This window comes from Saccopteryx leptura, unplaced genomic scaffold (assembly GCF_036850995.1).
Source record: "Saccopteryx leptura isolate mSacLep1 unplaced genomic scaffold, mSacLep1_pri_phased_curated manual_scaffold_18, whole genome shotgun sequence".
Taxonomy (NCBI): domain Eukaryota; kingdom Metazoa; phylum Chordata; class Mammalia; order Chiroptera; family Emballonuridae; genus Saccopteryx; species Saccopteryx leptura.
In genome coordinates, this window is record NW_027095700.1 from 8,769 (window position 1) to 32,498 (window position 23,730).

At 51.8% G+C, this 23,730-nt stretch overlaps 1 protein-coding gene across 7 annotated transcripts; it reads left to right on the forward strand.

Annotated features, from left to right (window-relative positions):
* The first annotated feature begins 1,097 nt into the window (after positions 1-1,097).
* On the forward strand, positions 1,098-20,528 carry LOC136386876 (uncharacterized). 7 transcript variants are annotated; one of them, XR_010748041.1, is made up of 9 exons: positions 1,098-1,680; positions 2,214-2,300; positions 7,075-7,248; positions 9,112-9,209; positions 9,439-9,496; positions 9,759-9,856; positions 10,478-10,636; positions 19,595-20,205; positions 20,309-20,528. XR_010748041.1 is itself a non-coding variant. In XM_066358003.1 (8 exons), exons 1-8 carry the CDS (start codon positions 1,619-1,621, stop codon positions 19,621-19,623), a joined length of 765 nt encoding a protein of 254 aa, XP_066214100.1. In that variant the 5' UTR covers positions 1,098-1,618; the 3' UTR covers positions 19,624-20,269. The 7 variants fall into 7 exon arrangements, 4 of the variants coding, with proteins under 4 accessions (XP_066214100.1, XP_066214102.1, XP_066214098.1 ...); XR_010748039.1 differs by having other exon boundaries at positions 19,595-19,756; positions 20,309-20,520; XR_010748040.1 differs by lacking the exon at positions 20,309-20,528 and having other exon boundaries at positions 19,595-19,756; positions 19,891-20,269.
* Positions 20,529-23,730: the final 3,202 nt, after the last annotated feature.

A 23,730-nucleotide genomic window follows, 5' to 3' on the forward strand; every position in this document is an offset into this window, starting at 1 on the left:
CATTCTTAGAGGTTCTCTTTTTTTCAGGTAAGCATGGTCAATTTAAAACTATATTTATTTATTTATTTTAGAGAGAGAGAGGAAGGGGGAGAGGGGGAGAGAGAGAGAGAGAGAAAGAGAGAGAGAGAGAGAGAGAGAGAGAGAGAGAGAGAGAGAAACATCAATCTTTTCCCACATGTGCCCACACCGGGCACCAAACCCACAATCTTTGTATCTTGGAACAAGTCTCTACCCAACCGAGCTCTCCAGCTAGGGCCATGGTCAGTTTTTATAGTGTTTCTTCCTTTATATATCTTAAACCTGTAAAACAAATAGGTTTTAATAGTCTATATCTGATACCTCCAATTTAGAAAGTTAGTGGGGGGTTAAATATCACTTGTCACTGCTTCTGGAGGCTCATTTCCTTAGGATGTTTGCTAGTTTTTTAGTCTGAGCTAATATTTGAGTTCTGTGGACTCTGTGGGAGCCCCAGCCACGGAGTCAAGGTTGCTTGTCCACCTGGTTCTTTGCCCTCACTCCTTCCGAACAGCAGGAGAACGGTGAGGGATACGGGTTTTGGAGCCAAGTGCTTATAGGCTCTACCATCAGCTGTGTCCCTGGTCACATGTCATTGTGTGACCTTGTGCAGAGAACTCAACCTCTTCCCTGCTGTGGTTTCCTCATCTACAGCACGGGACTGATGACAATATCAGGAATGTTGTGAGGCTGTGTAGTGAGATCACGTCTATCAAGGGTTTGGAACACACAGTACGGGCCTCAATGAATGCTATCATTCACACATCTCACAACGACCTATCAGTGATCATCATTTGTCTAATGTAAGATTTGGGGTGGAGGGGGCAGAAACCCTCTTCTCATCTTGTGGTCCCAGCCCTAGGGCAGCGCTAGGCCAACAGTGGGTACCCCATAAATATTTGCAGGACAAATGAGGGCAGGACAAAAGGAACGACCACACATTTGCACCAGGGCTGCGGTTTATTCAGCGCCCAACAAAGACACATACCAGGCACAGGGGATGGGAAAAGCTTGGCGGTGGGAGTGGGGGAGGCGAGAGACAAAGCTGCGACAGCAGCCCCCGCGACCGGCAGAGGGCCTTCATGTCCTCTTGCCTAAGGTTTGGGACTTGCCCTTCAGGTGTGGGTGTGGTAGGAGACGGCAGTCCCCTGGGGCTGCTGCTGCTAGTCGGGGCGTCAGGGTGCTCAGGGCAGAGCAGCCCCGAACAGTCGGAACCTTGGATGGGACTGGGGAGGGGAAGTGACCCAGGGCTCTGAGTCTGTGAACAAGGACCTGCACCATCACCTTTGTTTGCTCCTTCCCTCCCCCTCTGCGTCTGTGTGAGCTTCACTTCCTCAGTAAATGTTCTTGTGAAAAATTGCACGCGGATTTCAGCCAGCAGGGTGGGAAGGGATCCTGCCCATGCCCGGGTAGGGGGAGGTGGAGACGGTGGGGGGGGGGCCGGGACGGCACAGGAGAGCGACCAGGCTAGGACCACAGAGCCACGGAGGTCCCCTGTGCGCGTCCTCCGCCACCTCCTCCCCACCCCTCTGCGGCTTCTGCGGCTTCTGCGGCTGCATGCCCAGAAAGACGAGACTGCGCCCGTGTTCCAGTCCGCAGGGAGATGGAAGGACACAGCTCCCCATGCCGCCTCCCAGAGCATCGGAGGGCGGACACCCTTGAGATGTAAGTGAAGCCCCTAAGACCTGGCTTGCGCTCCACGCTCGGTCCCGTGGTGAGCGCTGATGCGAGGGAGGGAGAGGCGAAGCAGAGGGCTCTGCGCAGGGTTCCCGGCACCGCAGCCCAGGGTGCGGGGTGGAGACGTGGTGTGAGCCCTGTTAGATTCAGGGAGTGCTGCTGTGGCTGCCAGAAGTAACTATTAAAAGAGCAGGAACAGGGAGTGCTGATAGGGCCCCTGTGAGGCGGCGAACAAAGAAGTTTATGTTTGAAATTCGCCACTAAGCTAAAACCGGCCCCTGTTGCTATGCTGCGTGGGACCTCCCCAGCCAATAGCTAAACTGCCACATCTGCTTCTGTATGATGCTTGCTCACTTAGGATATATAAGGACCTGGCTGTAAGCGCCAGGCGCGGCTTCCGTTTGTAACTGCTTGTGAGCACGGTGTCTCCGGACATCTTGGGAGTTCGCCGCTGCGCGGGTTAAACTGGCCAATAAAGTAACATCTAAACTCCTGAAAGTCTCCGGCGTTTGTTCTCGTAGCCGGTGGATGCAACATTTTGGGGGCTCACCCGGGATTCTCCCTCGGCGGAGTTTTGGGTCGGAGACCGGAAGGACAGCTCGAGCTGAGTAAGTATTCACGGAGGATCCTCATTTGGTTTGGCTTTTGGGCTCCGGAGCACACAATCCTGAGGTAGGAGGTGGGACGCTGCCGGTTACCTACCCAGGGCTTTCAGAAGCGGGACGCCGCTCTCTGAAATTTGGATATTTGGATTTGTTAACTTTGGAGTGACCGGTCACATTAGGAATCCGTTTTGCGCTGCGCTGCGTTTTGTCTGAGCTCAAATGACTGAGTTGAGTGTGAGAGAGACAAGTGTGTTCCTTGTGTTAACAGTGTGTGTTGCCTGTATCCTACCCTTTCTCATTATTCCTGAGTCATCTAGGATGGGACAACAGGAGTCTGTGCAGGGATTCCCGCTAGAGTGCCTGTTGAAGAATTTTTCTGATTTCCAGAAGAGGGCTCAGGGGTACGGAGGTCCGCAGCTGAGTCCAGGTTTCCTCCGGACCTTGAGCCAGCTAGAATGGCCTGCATTTAATGTGGGATGGCCCACAGAGGGCACTTTTGACCTTCCAACTTTATTTTCTGTCAGAGCCACGGTCTATAGGGCTCCCCACCTAGACCAATACCTGTATATGGATGTGTGGGTAGATGCAGCCACTTTACCTCCTCCTCCGGGAGGCACGGCCATTTTGCCTCTCTGGGAGGCACCGCTGGCACCAGATGCTGGCCCACGGGCACCTCCTCACCTCATCTATGTGCCTTTTCCACTAGTGATTTATACTATTGGAAACATGAGAATCCCCCATTTTCCGAGAAACCTCAGGGACTAATATCTCTCCTTGAGACCATTTTTAGGACCCATCAGCCCACATGGGATGATTTTCAGCAGATTTTACAAACCCTCTTCACTTCTGAAGAAAGGGACAGAATAATGAGAGAGGCTGCTAAGGCGATATTAGGAGAAGAAAGGGAAACTCGGGAGGGAAGAAGGGAAATAGAAGTTGTTCTCCCGTCTCAACCTCCTACCTGGGACCCTAATACCACTGGGGGAAGGGACGCTCTCCTCCAGTATCGCCGGGCTCTGTTGAGGGGGCTCAAGGCAGCAGCTAGAAAGCCAACCAACTTCAGTAAGGTTAGTGAAGTCATCCAGGGAAGAGAGGAATCCCCAGCATTCTTTCTAGAGAGACTCATAGAGGCTTATAGAGTATATACCCCTCTAGATCCTGAGGCAGAAGAGAACCGGAGACTAGTCAATATAGCCTTTGTGACTCAGGCCACTTCAGACATTAGGAAAAAGCTTCAGAAGATTGAGGGGTTCGAGGGAGAGAATAGAAGCAAGCTATTAGAGATATCCCAGAAGGTGTATGTCAATAGGGATGATCCGGAGGTTGGCAAGGCGAAGGAAGTTGCCAAAATTCTGATTGCTGCCCAGAAACCTCCTCCCAAAGGGAAAGGGGGACAGCAGAAGGGCCAGGGATGGCGAATAGCAAAAGACCAATGTGCCTATTGTAAGGAGAAAAGGCAAGAGAGGAAAAGAGAAAGGAAAGAGAGTGTCCAAGGTTGAAGGCCGACAGCCAAAGGCCAAGACAGGGCCCAGAGGTCTTGCTCCAAACCTTAGACTGACGGGGCCAGGGCTCCATTTCCGCCAGCTCCCAGGAGCCCATGGTCACCTTAACAGTCGAAGGAAAACTAATAGACTTCCTAGTTGACACGGGAGCCACCTACTCAGTCCTAAAGAAACCACAGGGCCAGATGCAGAAGACAACTACTAAGATAATAGTGGCAACGGGCAAAGCAGAAGCCTACCCATGGGCCACCGCAAGAATTACTGACTTAGGTTGAGGCACCATCACCCACTCTTTCCTAGTCATTCCAGACTGCCCTTACCCACTGCTTGGAAGGAACTTATTGCAGAAACTTCAGGCCACCATAACCTTCCGACGGGAGGAAAGCCCTATGGGGAACAAAGAGGCAGAGGTCAGCATGGAAGTAACTGTCCCACTGTCTGAAGAACACTTACTTGCCACCATCCTAGAAGGTAAGGAGGCCGAGGAAGGGGTTCCAAGATGCCCTGCGTGCCTGAAATTTGGTACCTGAAATTTGGGCGGAAACCAAGCCCCTAGGTTTGGCCGCACACCAACTGCCTGTCCTGGTGCAACTGCTTAGCACTGCTAGACCAGTTAGGATCAGGCAGTACCCGGTCCCAACCTGAGCTAGACAGGGAATCACCTGGCACTTGCAACGCCTGCTGGAGGCAGGCATCCTTCGAAGGTGCCAATCAGCCTGGAACACCCCGCTGCTTCCCGTCCAAATCCGGGGAGCCAAGACTATCGTCCGGTCCAGGACTTGCGGGAGGTGAATGCATAGGTAGAGACTATTCATCCCACGGTGCCCAATCCGTATACCTTACTGAGCTCATTGCCCCCAACCCATACCTATTATTCTGTCCTGGATTTGAAGGATGCTTTCTTTTGTATTCCCTTGGCACCTTTTCCTTTGAATAGAATGACCCAGATAATGGACTGGTTGGGCAGTTCACTTGGACCAGACTACCACAAGGGTTTAAGAATTCCCCCACCATTTTTAATGAAGCCCTCAGCAAAGATCTACAGGCTTTCCGCTCCTCCCATCCATCGATCGTACTGCTCCAGTATGTGGATGACATCCTCATAGCTGCCAAGGACGAAGGAGAGTGTGAAGAGGCCACCTCCGACCTGCTTCAAGATCTGGGGCGAATAGGGTATCGAGTCTCCGCCAAGAAGGCCCAGATTGTGACGCAAACTGTAAGTTATTTGGGGAATAACTTACAGGGAGGGGAAAGGACATTGTTCAGCCAGCAAATTCAGACGGTCTTGCAGATCCCCGAGCCTACTAACAAGAGACAGGTATGAGAATTCCTGGGTGCAGTAGGATACTGCCGACTGTGGATATTAGGCTTTGCAGAACTAGCTAAACCCCTGCATGAACTAACCAGGGGTAAGGAAGAGGAGTTCACTTGGTCAGATAAGAAGAAGCAAGTGTTCTAAGCGCTGAAAGAGGCCCTGGTGGCTGCCCCAGCTTTGGCCCTGCCAGATCTGGCCAAACACTTTCAGCTATTTATAGCAGAAAACGGAGGGGTAGCTCTAGGGGTACTGAGCCAGGAACTTGGGCCTTGGAAGAGGCCTGTGGCCTATCTGTCCAAGAAGCTTGAACCTGTAGCCTCGGGATGGCCAACATGTGTGAGGGCACTTGCTGCCACCTCCATACTAGTCAAGGAGGCTAATAAATTAACTTTAAGGCAGGACATCAAAGTCATTAAGGAACACTACGTAGAGCAAGTGCTGCGAGCACCTCCTGACAGGTGGCTATCTCATGCGCGGCTAATGCAGTGTCAGGCTCAGCTGCTGAACCCTCCATCTGTTCAGTTCCTCAAAACGGCTGCCCTGAACCCAGCGACTCCACTTTCGTCCACAGTTGCAAACAACTCCTTGACACAGTGACTGGCTCCCGCCCGGACTTAAGGGATCAAGCATATGGGAAGGCAGACCTGACCCTCTTTACAGACGGGAGCAATTTTATTAAGGATAGACAGCGACATGCAGGGGCAGCAGTGGCCACGGAAAATAAGGTCCTGTGGCAGAAAGCACTGCCCGCAGGAACACCTGCACAAAGGGCAGAGCTAATAGGACTAACCCGAGCCTTACAGATAGCAGAGGGAAAAGTTGCCAACATCTATGCTGACAGCCGGTATGCATTCAGCACTACCCATGTCCACGGAGCCATATACAAGGAGAGACGCTTACTGACAGCAGGGGGGAAAGACATTAAAAATCGCAATGAAATTCTTGCCCTCCTAAACGCCATTTGGCTACCTACCAAAGTTGCCATCATTCACTGCAAAGGACACCAGAGAGGGGACTCGCCTATTGTAAAGAGTAACAACCTAGCAGACTCACCTGCAAGAGAGGCAGCCACTAGGCCACAAGAAAGCCTTCTGCCATTGCTGCCTAAGCCAACGCTACCTCCGGATTCTAGATATTCCCCAGAAGAAGAGCAGGAAGGGATGCAGTTGAAAGGGAAGAAAAAATTAGCAGGGATAGATAGAGCTTCCTGACTCCCGGCTCTATTTACCCCAGGGAATAGTAAGAGAAATAGTAGGAGATATTCATACTAGTACGCAGCTAGGACAAAACAAGCTAGAACAACTTATCAGGAAGTATTATGTAGGGCCCAACATCAGGGATATTGTCCACTCCATTGTCTCGAGGTGCAGCATCTGTGCCAGAGTAAATGCGCAGAATAAGAAGCTACCCCCCCTTTGTGAGGTGTCGGGGGAAAGCTCCGGGAGAACTGTGGGAAATAGATTTCACAGAGATGACCCCTGGGAAGTCAGGTTATAAGTATCTATTATTGTTAGACACCTTCTCAGGATGGGTGGAAGCATTCCCCACGCGAGGAGAGGCTGCTTCCACAGTCTGCAAAGTCTTATTAAGGGAAATCATACCTAGATATGGCATTCCCCTAGCCCTAGGATCAGACAATGGACCTGCATTCATATCCAGGATATCTCAAGAATTAGCCACTAACTTAGGTATTAATTGGAAATTGCATTGCATTTATAGGCCCCAAAGTTCAGGACAGGTAGAAAGAATGAACAGGACTCTGAAGGAAACTATAATTAAGCTGAGAGGGGAGACGGGCGAAAACTGGGTTGAGCTCCTCCCTTTCGCCCTTTTTAGAACCAGATGTACCCCCTATCTCAATAAATAGACCCCTTATGAAATCTTATTTGGGCAACCTGTGGCCCTTGTACCTCGATTGACCAGAGGGGAACTAGAGATTTCTAATCATAATTTCCTTAAGTCCTTGCAGGCCCTGCAACACATCAGAAGCGAGGTGCAGGCCCTCCAGAGATCAGCCCAATCGAATGCAAAACACAGGTCCCGAATACCGGAGCCACCGGAGCCTGGACAGTGGGTGTGGATTCTCAACCACAGACGGGGCAACCTTGAGCCGCGGTGGAACGGACCGTTCCAGGTAATCCTGAGTACACCCACAGCTATTAAGGTAGCTGAAAAGCCCTGCTGGATCCACCTCTCCCACGTAAAGCCGGCCCAACCACCCGACGAAGGATCTCGGAGATGGCAAGTCAAGCGGACCCCTGGAGAGCCTCTAAAGCTCACCTTCTCCTCCACTTAGGACTGATGACTTTTTATTGTTTACCCAGCAAGGGACTAGAGTTGCAGGAATAGGTTTTAATCAGGACAGCAGATGGCACAGTTATAGCACAGAATAACACCTGGGATAATAACAACCCCATAACTCTCCAAGCTGACTTATCAAAGTTCTTTGAAGACAAATTCTGTGATTCACCAGAAGCTTGGAGACATTCTGATTCAGCCAGGAGCTCTCTCACTGATGATTTGCCTAGCTCATACACCTTAGGTAATAGGTGTAACCCCAATGTAAAAAACTAGGGCTTTATGGTATACTCCACACTATGCTTGCCCCGAACCCCCTCCCGGACGGCGTCGCATATGTGGGTCTCACTCAGATTATTTTTGTAAAAAGTAGGGTTGTGAGACCCTAGTCAGTAAATTTCAATAGAGTCCACCTAAACCAGGTAATATACCTCGAGAAGCAAATAGACTCCCTAGCCGAGGTAGCCCTTCAGAATAGGAGAGGGCTAGACCTCCTCCTCCTTGAGCAAGGAGGACTGTGTGCTGCTTAAAGAAAAGAATATTGTTTTTACGCTAACCACTCTGGAGTAATTAAAGAGAATATCAAGATACTTGCAAACAGATTAAAGAATTAGAAGAAGACAGCTCTAGCTGGTATGCCTCTATGTTCAAGACTTCTCCTTGGTTAACTACCCTCATATCCGCAATTGCTGGACCCCTGCTATTATTATTATTGGCTCTTACCATTGGACCAATAATCCTTAATAAGCTCCTTGCGTTCGTAAAGGAGAAGATAGATGTACTAAAGTTTTGGGTTTTTTTTTTTTTCATTTTATTTATTCATTTTAGAGAGGAGAGAGAGAGACAGAGAGGGAGAGAGAGAGGAGAGAGAGACAGAGAGAGAAGGTGGGGAGGAGCTGGAAGCATCAACTCCCATATGTGCCTTGACCAGGCAAGCCCAGGATTTTGAACTGGCGACCTCAATATTTCCAGGTCGACGCTTTATCCACTGCACCACCAGACGTCAGAGATGTACTAAAGTTACTAGTTCTGTCCCAACCTTACACCAGTCTCCCCACTGATGAAGAATCCAGGGTTTGATTTATGCCCAAAAGAGATGGGGGAATGTTAGATTCAGAAATGTGTGCCTGTGGGTGCCGGAGTGTATTAAAAGGGCAGAAACAAGGTCCTGGCCGGTTGGCTCAGCGGTAGAGCGTCGGCCTGGCGTGCGGGGGACCCGGGTTCGATTCCCGGCCAGGGCACATAGGAGAAGCGCCCATTTGCTTCTCCACCCCCCGCCTTCCTCTCTGTCTCTCTCTTCCCCTCCCGCAGCCAAGGCTCCATTGGAGTAAAGATGGCCCGGGCGCTGGGCATGGCTCCTTGGCCTCTGCCCCAGGCTCTAGAGTGGCTCTGGTCGCCTGCAGAGCGACGCCCCGGAGGGGCAGAGCATCGCGCCTGGTGGGCGTGCAGGGTGGATCCCGGTCGGGCGCATGCGGGAGTCTGTCTGACTGTCTCTCTTTGTTTGCAGCTTCAGAAAGAAAAAGAAAAGAAAAGAAAAGAAAAGAGAAAAAAAAAAAAAGAAATTCACCACTAAGCTAAAACCGGCCCCTGTTGCTATGCCGGCCCCTGTTGCTATGCCGGCCCCTGTTGCTATGCTGCGTGCGAACTCCCTAGCCAATAGCTAAACTGTCACATCTGGTTCTGTGTAATGCTTACTCAGGATATATAAGGACCTGGCGTTGCGGTCCGCAGGGAGACGGAAGGACACAACTCCCTGTGCTGCCTCCCGGAGCATCGGAGCGCGGACACCCTTGAGATGTAAGTGAGTCTCCTAAGCCCTGGCCTGCACTCCACGCTCGGATCCGCCCTGAGCGCTGACCCGAGGGAGGGAGAGGCGAATGCAGAGGGCTCCGCGCGGGGTTCCCAGCACCCCAGCCCAGGGGTGCGGGGTGGAGACGTGGTGTGAGCCCCTCCCTTCATCAGCAGGTACAGTTCCCTCGCTCCTTGCCCTTTCCTTTCCTTTCCCGACGCACCTACCGCTCCCCAGGGAGAAGACGCGCCACGACACCCTTCCCTCCTCATCCCACAGGTGTCGGGCGCGCGGGGTGGGTGCATCTTGGCCTGCCGCCATGCCGGGAGGACAGACCTGTTCTAGCTGGAAGGGAGGCTGTGATGGTGGGCACTCTGGGGGATGGTCTGGGGGTGGGCTTCTTCGAGCTTAGGGAGGACCCCTGCCGTGGATTCCCGGGAGGAGGTTGTATTTGGAGGCCAGAAAAGAAGAGGGTTCTTCGGCCCGGTCAGGACCTGTGTCTGCTGACCGAGGCTTCTCCCAGCCAGGCCTGAGCCCCAGACGACCCTTGTCCACAGCTCCCGCGCCTTCTCAAGGTCTGCCTGGAACATGCTGCCTGAGATCATGAAGGGCCTCGGTCTGGTGCTGCTGGCGGCTCTGCTGTGCTCTGAGCCTGGTGAGTCTTGCGGCAGCTCTCCCAGGGTGGGCCACGTCCCCACCCCTACTGGACTCCTGCGACCCCAGACACCCTCTCCCTGGCTGGTGCTGCTCCACCTCCAGCCACGTGGGTCCCTCCCTACTCCTGAGGGCACTGAGGGGCTTCCTCGCCTGTTCCTGCACGATGCCCCTGATTCAATGCAGGGGTTCTGTGCTCCATTAAGAGCCCCAGCAGGCCGCCTGTCAAGTCCAGTTTGGTCCTTGGAAGCTTGGAACAAACAAACGAACTGTGCTTTGGGAGGGGTAGGGGGAGTGTGTGAGGAGGTCAGTGTGTGCAGGGGGGGCACCTTAGGTGTGAGGTAGCTGTGTGTGTGGGTATACTCGTGCATGGGGCCAGGGAGAGGGCCTCGGGGCATCCAGAGTCCCAGGTGTGGGATCCTCCCTGGAAACTACTGGGAAGTGACACAGGGTCTTCTCGGTGCCAGTCTGGCCTGGTCACTGCTGGCCACGGGGTGCCCAGCCTCCCCCAGCCCAATGGTTCTCCCAGCAGAGCCTGCAGCAAGCAGGTGGGGAGGATGCAGGGGCTGGCCTGGCCTGGCCTGCTGTTTCTCTAGTCATCCTGTGTCTCCGGTCTGTCTAGCTGATGGTTTGTGGTGCCAGTTCTGCACAGCGATCACCAACTTCAGCCACTGCACCGCAAGGGAGTGCCTGCCCACCGAAAAGGTGTGTGCTAGCGTCCGCATCACTGATCTCAAGCACAGCAGTATGCCAGTATCTGCGGCGCACTTATCCAGCAGCGGTAAGCCAGCACCTGAGCGCGGTAGGGAGTTTTGGGGGGTGGTCTCAACCTCTCTGGCTTGCTATGTGACAGCGAACAGCTGCCTGTCTGGCCCTGGGCCCTCCATGTCATTGGGGACAACGGGGGTGGGCTGGGAGCTTTAGCTCTGCTGTTCTGGGGTTCTGAACCAGGGCCTGGGCTGGATTCCGGGGCGGAGCGGGGCGCAAGGCAGAGAGGGCCTACCTGGGGCTCCAATTTCAGGCTCCCCTCCTCTTCTCCAGACAGGAAGGACTATTCCGTGAGTAAGATGTGTGCCTCATCCTGCAACTTCCTTAAGCGGCAGTTTTTCTCAGATTACCTGATGCTCTTCATTAATTTTGGGATCTTAAAAGTAGATGTGGAGTGCTGTGACAAAGATTTTTGCAACTGGGAGTCCTGAACCCTGGCTCGGGGGCTCCTGCTCAGCCTGGGGCCCATCCTCCTCCGGGCTGGGCCCTGAGGTCTTCTCCTTCCTGAAGGGCTTCTGACCTTGTCCCCGGGGCCTGTGGCTGCCCCTTCCTCAGCCTGACTTGGCTGGGGCTAGGGCAGACTTGGTCTGGCTCCATGGTCTGTGGTCCTCACCCCTCCCCGTCTCTCCACCACTTTCCAATTTCAGCCAGCAGGACAACTCCAGGACACAGGCATTGGCATCGGCGTCGCCGGGTGGGTGGGGCGAAGGCAAGGGCTGGGACCTCCAGGTCTTTAAGGGAAGCTGAGCGGAGCCGAGCCAGTCCCAACCCGGCAGCCTAGCTGTGAGGGCATCTTCTAGAGAAATACAGTCACTTCTGAGTCTAGAGACCTGGGTCTGAGCCTGGGTGTGGGTGTGTGTTGTGGGGGAGGGCTCCCGGCAGAGCTGGGGGTGAGGGGCTGAGGAAGAGCAGGCAGGCCTGGGGGCTCCGGACGCTGTGGGTGCTGGGCTGCCTGGGGGACCTCGGGCCTGGTGAGGCTTGGGAGCAATGGGGTGGGGTGGATTAGAGTTGAGATGAACAAGGTTACTGGGTGGGCCTGAGGGTGAGACCCTATAATCGTTTGTGTTCACTGCAGACACCAGCCACACACGGGCACACACAGACTCACACCAGCACACGCAAATGCAGTGGCGTGCGCACACACAGCCTGCTGTGCCCGCAGAGCGGGGCACCTTCGTCCACACCCACGCGGGTATTCACATGCTCACTACCGTAGGCGTGCACACACCCGGACTGGAGCTCTGCCTCTTAACCGGACATCCCCCTGCTCCATCCCTGAGGTGGGCACCACCATGGGCAGGGTCCTGAGGGCCAGCTTTCTGAGCAGGGGCTGTGGAGGATGGCACAGATGGGCTGAGGCACTTTGGGGTGGGAGGAGGCAGGGGAAAACCCCTGAAAGTAAGTCCTGGCCCTTCTTGCTCCAGCCGTGGATCTGGGGTCCCATCCCTGTGCCTGAGTCCAGCCCAACCTCCCTCACCCACTGTCTTTGTGGCTTGTCCTGTGGCCCAGGCTTACACACGGTGGCCACTCCAGGTTTACTCTGGGGCCTTTGTCCAGTTCTTCCTTGTCCCTGTGTGGCTGACCCGGGCTGTGATCACTTCCGGGTCCCGGGCTCCTTGGAAAAGACAATGGTTCCATTAAGAACTGGCCTTGACTCCTTCCCAGACTCTTCTGATGAGTCATGGAGAGGGATCTGGGGGTGCCGGGTAAGTGAGCAGGAGAGGAGAGCAGGGTCACTGGAGACTGGTGTCAGCCCTGCTGGTGGAAACGGCCGAGACACGTGGCTGAAGGTGGTCTGCCCTTTGTTTGAAGTCTGTCCTGCTGCTCTGTGATGTACCCCGTCCCGCCCCTATGTGAACTTCAGTAAAGTGTGCTACCCACGGCTTGTGTCTGGTACTTTGGGACCCTAGGGTGGCGCTACTACTACAGTGGTGACGTAAGGCAAGTGGTGACCTGGGACACATGAGGAGAAGCTGGAGGGTTTGAGGATGCTGGAAGCTGGCACCTGTGATGGGGGGCAGGGAGCCAGGAGGTCCTGGGAAGATACCAACTGGCCACCCCCTGGGATGGGGTTCAGACCAACTTTCATGCCAGTCTTTGCATGCTGAATTTACTATTTGAGGAAGGTATTTAAAACAGAAAGAAAAAAGAGGGAAGCTCTCCTAGCTCTTTTAAGAATGAAATAGGATTAGAAGTGAACAGGGCTTGGGGCAGGGGTGGGGGTGCAGCACAGCGTCCAGAGCCCAGACGCCGTATCTCAGCTCCCACTTTCAAGCTGTTGGGTTTGAGAGCTCCAGCTCTCAAAGCATTGGAGTGTTGTTCTCATCCTCCCAATTGTGGTTTAGGGTTGCACTCCACAGCCTGGGGGAGATGTTTGGTCCAGGGGGCATGTGGCTGTGCCGATAGATCGTGTGCCACCTGACTCTCAGGAGTCCATCAAGGACTTCTTTCCGGGTCAGCACATCTAGATGGACCTTTGGATTTGGGTGTCTGCTGAGTATTTCCACGAATGGATGAACTGGAAATTATTTAACTGCCTGTACCTGGGGGCACAGGGGTCTGCTCTCAGCAACACTGCCGTGACCATCCTTGTCCTCACATCCTTACGGACTCACATGATCATTTCTACTGGGTCGATTTCAAGTGGGCGGCTGAGCCAGAAAGGATATCTACCTAAAAACAAAACAGACAACTCTAAGGAGGCTGTGTCGAGTCCCAGCCCCGCCTATCTCTCCCACCCTCACTAGCGGCGGATGTTATTCAATTCTAGGGATGTTTGCCAGTCTGGGAGACAAAAACTAGAATCTTGTTGAATTGCCATTTTAAAAATGATTAGTGAGATTGACCCGTCACATATTTGCCCGCCATTGTGTTTCCTCTGTAACAGCCGGATCACATCCTCAACTCATCCTTCTGTTCTGGCGTTTGTCTTTTCTATTGATTGGTAGACCATTCTGTGTATTAGGAACAGTCTTTCCCATGGTGTATGTTCTGCAAATATTTCCATGTGACTTTATTTTGGTGTCTTCACTGTGTATGTATGTATATGTTTATATGCATATTCTCAGGTTCCACGTGGTCAAATCTAATTGTTCTTTTGTGGTTTCTGGGTTTCAAATCTTAGAAGAAACACCTCTGCCTTTATTTTATGGAAAACAGTCCTGTATATTTTCTTGTAACATTGTTACAAATGTGGTGACTACGTTCAGATATCCTATCCCCCTGGAGTTTTATTACGTGGCAGAAGGCAAGGACTTCTTCCGAAGAAATGGCCAATTTTTCTCAATGCCATTTATTGAGTAAGTAGTCCTTCCCCCATTGATTTAAAGTGCCATCTTGACAATAGAATGGGTCGCCTTGCATGTCTCTGACCCGCAACTAGTCGAAATCCCACCAGACACTTTGCCCCGGGCCCTGCCATGGCGGATTGTTTCTGGCTGATTCACAGCACATCCAACAACTGGTAGGCAGCTGCCCCTCCTGGCTTTTCTTTTCAGAAGATTGTTGTCCCACCTGACAGTTTATTCCTACAGATGAATCTTTGAATCCATCGGTCCAGTTCCAGAGTCATGCTCTGGGGATTTTGATTGGAACTTCACTCATTTGGGTATGAGATTGAGACAGGGTGATGCCCTCTCTGTTTTACGTCTCCCTCTTAGGGACCCGATGCAGCTCATCGTTTATGGAACCTCCTAACAATCTCTCTCTGGACAGTATCGTTTCCTTTGTGCACACCTTGGGTCTTCGTTGATATGCTTATTGCCGACCGTTTATTCTTTGTGGTGTCATAAGTGGGACTCCTCCTTTCCTCTAAATCGAATTTGTCATCTTTGGTGTGGTGAGCTGATGTGTTTTATTTTCTTTGTGGTGATGTTTCCAGCCCTCCCCTGCCCTCCCCCCAGGTCCCATTTAAGTGGATTGACTAGGGAGGGATTGAGGGGTGGACAAGGCCGACAACTGATGGAGCCTTCGATTGCTGGAGACAACCTACCGTGCCACCACAGGCGTCTCTGATACAAATGCCGAGGCAGAAAGAGCGAGTCTTTAGAGAAGTCCTTCTAAGCACCTCAAGACGCAGTGGAAGGCAGGGAGGGACTTATCTCAAACCTGGAAGTGATTCCCTGGGCTGAGAAGGGAAGGGTTTGGCAGGAGGGGAGGCGAGGTGGTCCTGAGGAGCAAGACTTCAGCATGCTAATGGGCCAGGGTGGTTCTCACAGGTGAGCCACAGACAGCCTCAGTCTTCCACACTGTGGTGTGGCCCCTCATTTTGACACCACTCTGGAGAAACAGAGACAAGTTCTACATCGACCAAGACGTTGGGTCTCTGCCATCCTGTTAGAAGAGGCTAGAGCAGGGGTCGGGAACCTATGGATCACGAGCCAGATGTGGCTCTTTTGAGGGCTGCATCTGGCTCACAGACCAATCTTTAATAAAAAATAATAATAACGTTAAAAATATAAAATATTCTCATGTATTACAATCCATTCATTTCCTACCGCTCATGTTCATGGTTGCGGGTGGCTGGAGCCAATCACAGCTGTCCTCCGGGACAACACCAAATTTTTATTGGATAATGTATAACGTACACAGGTTGTTGTATGGCTCTCATGGAATGACATTTTAAAATATGTGGCGTTCATGGCTCTCTCAGCCAAAAAGGTTCCCGACCCCTGGGCTAGAGAGAAAAATTGTTATAGAGAGAATGAAGTCACCTTGTTCACCTGGGAGTGGGAGCTGTGCTCACATGCTCAAGTGCATCAGCTGAGTCCCCTGCATCAGCTGGCAGGGGTTTTCCTAAGGGACTCTGTTGGGGGCACTGAAGGAGCCGGGCGGGCAGGCTGGGCTCTGCCCTTTGCCCCTTGCCCCTCCAAAGCTCTTGTTGTTGGCATCTTGTGAGGTGCCATGGTTTGAGGTCTTGACCCAAGGAGGTATTGAGGGGAGGGCTGGTGTATGTGAGGGGACATGGCTGGGAAGGAGAGTTAAGACTAGCTAATCAAGTCGTTCTTGGTGAATGTTCCCAGAGCACCATGCAGGAATCACCATGGTTACCATGCCTTCAGATCCTTGGAGTTGTCTCAGAAAACCCTTGGCTCAGGCCCAGCATTCTATTTCTAATAGCAGTTGCAACAAATGAGCCACACTGTTACAAAAGAGTGTGCAAGAATGCCAGCAACACGGAACTGAGTGTCCAAGTTCTGGTCCCCATACACAGAGGGCTCTTTCTATTTGTGATAGAAAGAGCTCAGCTTCATAGAAGATAATGCTCTCTATCATCTCTCATCCATCTGTCATCTACCTATTCTATCTATCTATCTATCTATCTATCTATCTATCTATCTATCTATCATCAATCATCTACCCATCTATCTATCATCTATCTATCTATCTATCTATCATCTATCTATCTATCTATCTATCTATCTATCTATCTATCTATCTATCTATCTATCTATCATCCCCTGGAAGAAGGGAGCATGTTTTGATGTGGAGGAGGGGAATGGGTCTTAGGGAGGAGTAGGGACCACAAGTATGAGGACAAGTCACCCTGTGGTGGGCTCAGGACAGTGATGTCTGAGATCCAGTCATCGTGATGCTTGTATAAGTTTCCTGGGGCTGCTGTTGAAAATGACCACAGCCCTGGCTGGGTTGCACAGTGGATAAAGCATCAACCTGGGCACCAGAGGTCGTGGGTTCCACCCTTGGTCAGGGCACATATGTGAAAGAACCAAGGAGTGTACAACTAAATGGAACAACTAAGTGCAGCAACAAGTTGATGCTTCTCTCGCTCCCTTCGCCACCTCTGTTTCTCTCTCTCTCTCAAATGAATGAAAAAAATTTTTTAAAAAAGAAGAAAATGACCACAAATGAAGTGGCGTGAAACAACATGTGTTGTTCGGCTCCTTACAAATTCTCAGACTTTGTGTTTTTGATGACCTTAACATTTTTTAGTAGTCCTGGTTAGGTAGTTAATACAATGTCCCTCATTTGGGATTTGTTTGCTGCAACAGGTGGGTAAGTCCATCTCATTTATGTGGACACGGGGGCCACCTTCTCTGTTTTGCCATCACACGCAAGAACTCTAGTTCCCTCACAGGTCTCGGTTATGGGAATGGATGGGACCCCTTCCTTTCCCCTTTTTACGCCACTCCTGAGATGCAGTTTTGCCTCAGACTTGCCTCCTTACAGGATCCCTGGCAGTCAGAACCACTGGACTCCATTCATTTCCAGCGACCACTGTTTCACCTTCTGTCTCTGACTCTGGCTACTCAAGGGGCCTTACACAAGTGGAGTCGCGCAGGATCACCCTTTCAGGGATGGGCTTATTTCACTGAGGGTCTCCTTGAGGCTCATCCATGCTGTAGCAGGTGTCAGAATTTCCCCCCTGCTTAAGGCCCAATAATATGTCGTGGTATGGGTGGACCTCATTGTCTACTCATCCATCCGTTGATGGGCACTGTGGTTGCTTCCACCCGCTGGCTGTTATGAACACGGGTTTGTGACATCTCTTCAAGTCCCTGCTCTGGTCCTTTTGGGCGTGGACCCAGAAGTGGACTTGCTGGATCGCAGGGCAAGTCCATTTTTAGGTTTTGGACCTGGTCCTTTCCTTCTGCACATAAACCCAGGTGAGTCTCTCGCATTAAAATAACAACAACAACAACAATAATAATAATAATAATAAAAACAAACTCTTGAAAAGCCCCCTCTTTCTTTAATTTTCTAACCAAACTCCCTCCCCATCTTTCTTGTGGCAACATCTCCCGTGCCAGGCGGAGCTTATTCCCCGGTGCTCCATCTTCTCTGCCACCCCAGTCCATGAGTAGAAATGCAGGGCTTTCCATGCGGGAAGGCAGGTCAGAGCACCCAGAGGCTGGCCGGGGCTCCACATCCTCCCCACCCACTAACCCACCCGCCACCATCGCCTACCCCACTGAGGGGTGGTGCCCCCCCCCAAGCTGTCAGGAGCACCAGCTTCTGCGCAAGAAGGGCATGTCACGCGTGTCCTTTACTTTATCGCATTAGATATCAATCTCCCTGACTGACGTTAAAATAACTCAAACCGACTATGCTGGGATTCTATGCAGCCATGGAGAGGAAGGAAGAAGTTCATGTCCTGAGCCAGAAAAATATTACGTGGATGAAGCCAGGGCCGGGGCGTGCACACACGTGCTGCTTTCTATTGTATGTGAAAAGGGAGGAAATGGGCTCCGTGTTCCGTTCTGGAGACTGCGCTCTGTGCACCACTCAGGGCTGCAGCCTAAGGCCTCCTGGCTACCCACCAGGCCCCTTCTCCAGAGCTGGCAGGATATTTGGGTTGTCCCTAGACACTCCGGGCCACACTCGCCCCTGCTGTCTTGTGACAGGCAGCATGGGCGGGCTGCCGGGGAGCTGGCCACTGGGCAGCACCTTGCAAGTTCCAACCCAGGGGCTGAGGTCTTGGCCTTGGTCCAAAGGCTGCAGCCCTGTGGCTGGTGAGGCTCAGGGCCAGACTCAACCTCTGGCCCCTACAAGTCCTGTCCCTTGAGCTAGACAGACCCTTCCGCTGACACCCAAAGGCCTGTTCTCCTCTTCTCCTGCTCGGCCTGGTCCTCCTGTGCCTCATGGCCTGACCCTCAGCTTGTGGGTCCCCACACTGAGCTGGGGAGAACTGCGGACCTCCTCTGTCTCCAAGCAGGCTGGAACTGCCTGGGGGCAGCCTTCCTTGACCGTGTCTGTGTCCCCACTGGCCACTGGGTCTGGCCCCAGTGGAACTTGTGGGTGCGGGAGAGAATGCAGCTTCAGGGTGACCACACCCAGGGCGTCAGGGCATCAAGGCAGAAAACAGAGGTGCGGAGCTGGACTAACACAAGGCACGTGCGGAGGGGCGGGCAGTGGCTGCTTGGTGGGTGAAAGCATGTCTGAAGTTCTAGGGTGTTAGAGCTGGTGGACGTCACATGTGGGATCATGCCAGCCCCCCCCCCCTTTTTTTTAATTTTTTTATTTTTATTTTTATTTTTTTTTTGTATTTTTCTGAAGCTGAAAACGGGGAGAGACAGTCAGACAGACTCCCGCTTGCGCCCGACCGGGATCCACCCGGCACGCCCACCACGGCGACTCTCCGCCCATCAGGGGGCGATGCTCTGCCCCTCAGGGGCGTCGCTCTGTGGCGACCAGAGCCCCTCTAGCGCCTGGGGCAGAGGCCAAGGAGCCATCCCCAGCGCCCGGGCCATCCTAGCTCCAATGGAGCCTCGCTGCTGGAGGGGAAGAGAGAGACAGAGAGGAGGGAGAGGGGGAGGGGTGGAGAAGCAGATGGGCGCTTCTCCTGTGTGCCCTGGCCGGGAATCGAACCCGGGACCCCTGCACGCCACGTCGACGCTCTACCACTGAGCCAACCGGCCAGGGCCAGCCCCCCTTTTGTGGAGAGAGACTCAGTGTCCAGGAGAGATGTACCCAGCTCTGAGCTGCCCTTCACCCAGATGCCCAGGCTAGTGTTGATTTTTTTCTCCAGTTTTTCAATTAAAAAGAAAGAGACAATTTTAGAGAAAAATTAAGAGGAAGATACAGATATTGCCTATATACCCCCTCCATGAAGAACTCATTCCTGATTGACATCCCTGCGGGAGTGGAAGCTTTGTTACAACTGATGAGCCCACACTGACACGTTGTGACTACCCCAAGCCCACAGTGTACATCAGGGGCACTCATGGTGGTGTAAATAGTACGGGTTTGGAAAAATGTGCAATGCCACTTGTGCATTATCCCAGTAGCATGCAGAGTGTTTTCGCTGCCCTAAAAATCCTCTGCTCACCTGTCCATCCCCCCCAACCGCTGGCCACTGCTGCTTCTGGAGTGTTGCCGTATCCGGGAAGGTCGTGTAATTGGAATCATATAGTATGTTTCCTCTTCAGACTGGCTTCTCCACTTAGTAACAGGCATTTAAGTTTCCTCCAAGCCACACGGCTTGATAGCTCTCTCTCTTTCTCTTTTTCTACAGCACTGAATCATATTCCATTGTCTGGATAGACCTCAGCTTATGTTTCTCCCTCACCTGCTGAAGGACATCTTGGTTGTTTCCAGTGTTGACGATTACGAATAAAACTGCTCTGAACATCCGTGTGCAGGTTGCTGTGTGGGCATCAGTTTTCATCTCCTTTGGGTAAACGCCAGCACTGAAGTTGTCTCCCAAATGTCCATCCTCCTCCTCCTTTTGGTGACCCACCCCTGGGGATGTCGGCTTTGGGAAGGGGGAGGTCTGAGACCATGGCTGGCACCTCCCTATCTGACCTACAGGTTTAACGGGCTCCTAACACTCCCGGGGCCAGTGGTGTGCAGAGCCCTATGGTGAGGGCTTCCAGGATCTTTGGGAAGTGCCTTCCATCATGGACAGAGAAGCCTAACTCTGCCACCTGAGTTCTGGGCAGCCAGGAGCCAGGTGGCAGCTCCTTAAGAAGCTAGGTTTGGGGTGAAGTTGATAGGACTGAAAACAGAGAAGAGAAATGGAAAGAAACGGGTCCTTGATGCCAGTACTGAGTAGCTGAACCAAACTCACCCCAAGTCCAATCTCCCAGGACCTCCAGTTCCTTCAATCAAGGGGCCCACTGTAAGGTGCAAAGAGCCAGCTTCCAGCTTCCATCACGCTCTCTATCATAAATGTTTTCTATTTCACTAATTGCTGCAATTACCTTTATTTCCTTCCTTCTTTCTTTAGATTCATACTTCTCTCTCTAACTTCGTGTGATGGATGCGTAGCTAAGGAACTTTCAGCCACCTCTTCTAATATTTGCATTTAAAGATGGCATCTCCCTGCAGAACGGAATTTCTTGTGGTGAAGTGACCTTCTTTATCTCAGTAATAATTTTTGCCCCCAAGCATACACTTGGCTTTCTTTCCAGGAGGACCTGTCATCCTTTTGCATGTAATACAATTGCTGATAAAATTGTTAAAATCTTTGTTATGTGCTGCCATTGTTTGCTCTAAGGAGACACCCTTCCTGCCCACTACCTTAAACCCCCAAAATGCAGAGGGTCGGTAGATGCCTTGCAGCCCTCCCACAGGCTGTGGCCGGCTTATTTCTTCCTGTAGTCTAGCAGTCTCTTTATGCCCTCTTCTCACATGTTCCGTTTTTGGGTGACAGCCTGGACCGTATGAGGAGATGCCCGTCCACCAGCACTGACCGCGACCCTGCCTGCCCCTCCCTGGTATGCCCGTTATCATGAAGAAGGTTCCTCTGCTCCCAGCAGACACCAGTCTGTTCTTCCTCACCTTTCTTCCCCAGAATTTTCTACCTTGGGCGACTTCTGCTCCCTGGCATCACACACGCTTCTCTGCAGCGCCCTGCAGGCCGGCCAACGTCTGGGGCTCCTCCCACCCATGTCCCACTTCCCGTCCCAGAGGTTGCAACAAGTCATAAACTTGGTGCCTTGAAGCGACAAAAAAGCTCTCTGGGAGAGCCCTTCCTGCCCTTCATGGTGCAGGAGACTGTCCTCGGCTGCGGCCACACATCTCCAGTCTCGTCTGCACATGCCGCGCCCTGTGTCTGAGCCACAGGGCTGCCTGTCTTTTCTCTTATAAGGACACTGGGGTAGCTTCATCTCCACATCCTTACCTTAATGATTAAGGCTTAATCCATTCACCTTAATCCTTACCTTAACCCTTTTCTCAAATAAGGTCACAACCACAGGTCTGGGTAGTAGGGTACGAACACCTCTTTGGGGGCCACCATTCAGCCCAGAACTCATCCTGTCCCCCTACTATCCTGGGGGCCCCTGGAGGTCAGGGGTGCTCTCCATCTCAGAGGGCAGCGGCCCCTCGGGAAATGCACTGTGGGAACAACGGGGTGTTGCTGTTGACCCTTGGCTGGCCCTCTCAGTATGCCAGGCAGTCGGTCTTTTGGGAAACAACCCTCCTTATAACGGTCAGCAGCTGCATCCACAATCTTGAAGGCATAGAGGGATTCCGACAGTGTCACCACAAAAATACTAGGTAGGGAGCTCAACTGTCCATCTCTCCATGACCCCAACCTAGCCCTTTTCCCCACCAGGGCCTGATTCAGAGGGCTGTGCACAAGATCAGACATGGGCCATGGCTAGAGGGTCGCCCAGGGGCACTTGCCAGGATCACCTAACAGGACAAGATCCATCTGCCCCCTCGCCAGGATCTGGGCATATGGGCAAGGTCAGGCTGGGCAGAGGGAGGTCAAAGGCCAGGAGCTGTTCAGACAGAAGGGGCTAGGGCCACACAGTCACTTGTTCTGCTCTTATCCCCTTAAAGAGAGCCCTTTCTCTTCTTAATCATGCAGGATTGTTATTCTTGTTTGCAAAATCCTGATAGGATGAAACTGACCCATAAACATTGGGAAGAAGGCAGAGTAGCTTGGAAACAGGATTGGAATCTCTGTTTCCCCGGCAACCAAGCCTCGCGTAGGAGAGCTCAGGTCTCTGCTCCATGGGGAGCAGGCCCAGAGCTGCGTTTCCCAGGGCCTGGCTTCACCGTCTTAAACATGACTCTTTGGATATCTGTCCTCTGCTTCCACTGCCCCAATCATTCTCAACCAGGCCCCACACACCTGTCTTGATTTTTGCTGAATAACAAATTACCCCCAAATTTAAATGCTTAAAACAGCAGCACTTATTGCCTCACGTGTCTTGAACAAAGTAAAGAGAACTTGGGAATGGTTTCAAGGTCAGAGATCAGTGATGTCTGCAGAAATGGGAATAAGAAGTGTTGTGGCCACAGACAGACATCACACACACACACACACACACACACACACACACACACACACACACACTTATTTTAAAGAATTGGCTCACATAGATAAGATACAAAGGTTGTCAAACGGAAAATCTGCAGGGTAGGTCAGCACGTAGGAGAGTCAAGAGGAGCCAATAATTCAGTTCAAGTTTAAAGGTCATTTGCTGGCAGCATTCCCTCTTGCTCAGGGGACGTCAGTCTTTTGGTCTTTTGTTCTATTCAGGCCTTCAACTGATTGGCTGAAGCCCACCAGCACCATGGAGGTCAATCTGCTTCACTCAAAGTCCACTGACGTAAATGTTGATCTCCGTTCTTGTCTTTCAAGCACTTTAAAGATACTATTTCACCATCTTTTGGCTTTCACTGTTGCTGTGAGATTCTGCTCTCAGCCCCGCTGCTATTCCTTTAGTTGATCTCCCTTCCTTTCTGGCTGATTTAAACTTTTTTAAAAAAATCTCTCCCTGGTGATTTGCAGTTTCATTATTTTGCACCTAAGTGTGAATTTTCTTTTTGTTTATTTTATCGAGCATACGTTGTGCTGCTCTGTAAATACTTATCTTTCATCAGTTCTGGAATATTCTCAGGCAAAATCTCTTCAAATATTAACTCTCTGTCCTTTGGGGCTTTATCCAGACTTATATTAGCTTTTGGCACACTCTCTTTTGTGTTTTAACTTCTTTTTTCTTTTTCTTTTTTTAAGTGAGAAGAGGGGAGATAGAGAGACAGACTCTTGCATGTGCCCCAACTGGGGTCCACTGGGCAACCCCGTCTGGGGCTCATGCTTGAATCAACGGAGCTATTCTCAGTGTCTTGAGAGGGAGAGAAGGAAAGATGGAGGGGAAGAGAAGCAGATGGTCACTTCTCATGTGTGCCCTGAATGGGGATTGAACCTGGAAATCTGCAGGCCAGGCTGACCCTCTATCCACTGAGCTAACTGGCCAGGGCTTTTAACTTTTTTTCCCTCTTTTTATCTCTTTATCCCTTGTGCTGCATTTTTTTAAGAGGGGAAGAGAGATAGAGAAACATCATTTGTTGTTTCTCTTAGCTGTGCACACCATTGATTGCTTCTCATATGTGCCATGACAGGGCTGGTGATCTCAGGGTTGAACCAGCACCCTTGGGAGTGAGCTGGCACCTTTGGGATTGAACTGGCACTCCAGGATTGAGCCAGTGACCCCGGAATTGAACTGGTGAACTTGGCATTCTGGGATGACACTATACCCACTGCACCACCAGCCACGGTCCTCGTGCTACATTATTGATAATGTCTTTAATATTCTCGTTCACAAATTCCTTCTTCAGCTGTATCTAATTTGATGCCTAACACATTTGCTAAGTTTTTTTTACAGCTGCTTTATTAAAGTATAATCCATGTAC

Bases quoted from the DNA above. Each gene is read 5' to 3' on its own strand.
- LOC136386876 (XM_066358001.1), top strand. From the start codon at position 1,619: ATGGAAGGACACAGCTCCCCATGCCGCCTCCCAGAGCATCGGAGGGCG. The intron at 1,681-2,213 runs GTAAGTGAAGCC...TTGTTCTCGTAG, and splicing joins AGGGCGGACACCCTTGAGAT to CCGGTGGATGCAACATTTTG. The intron at 9,210-9,438 runs GTAAGTGAGTCT...ACCGCTCCCCAG, and splicing joins AGCGCGGACACCCTTGAGAT to GGAGAAGACGCGCCACGACA.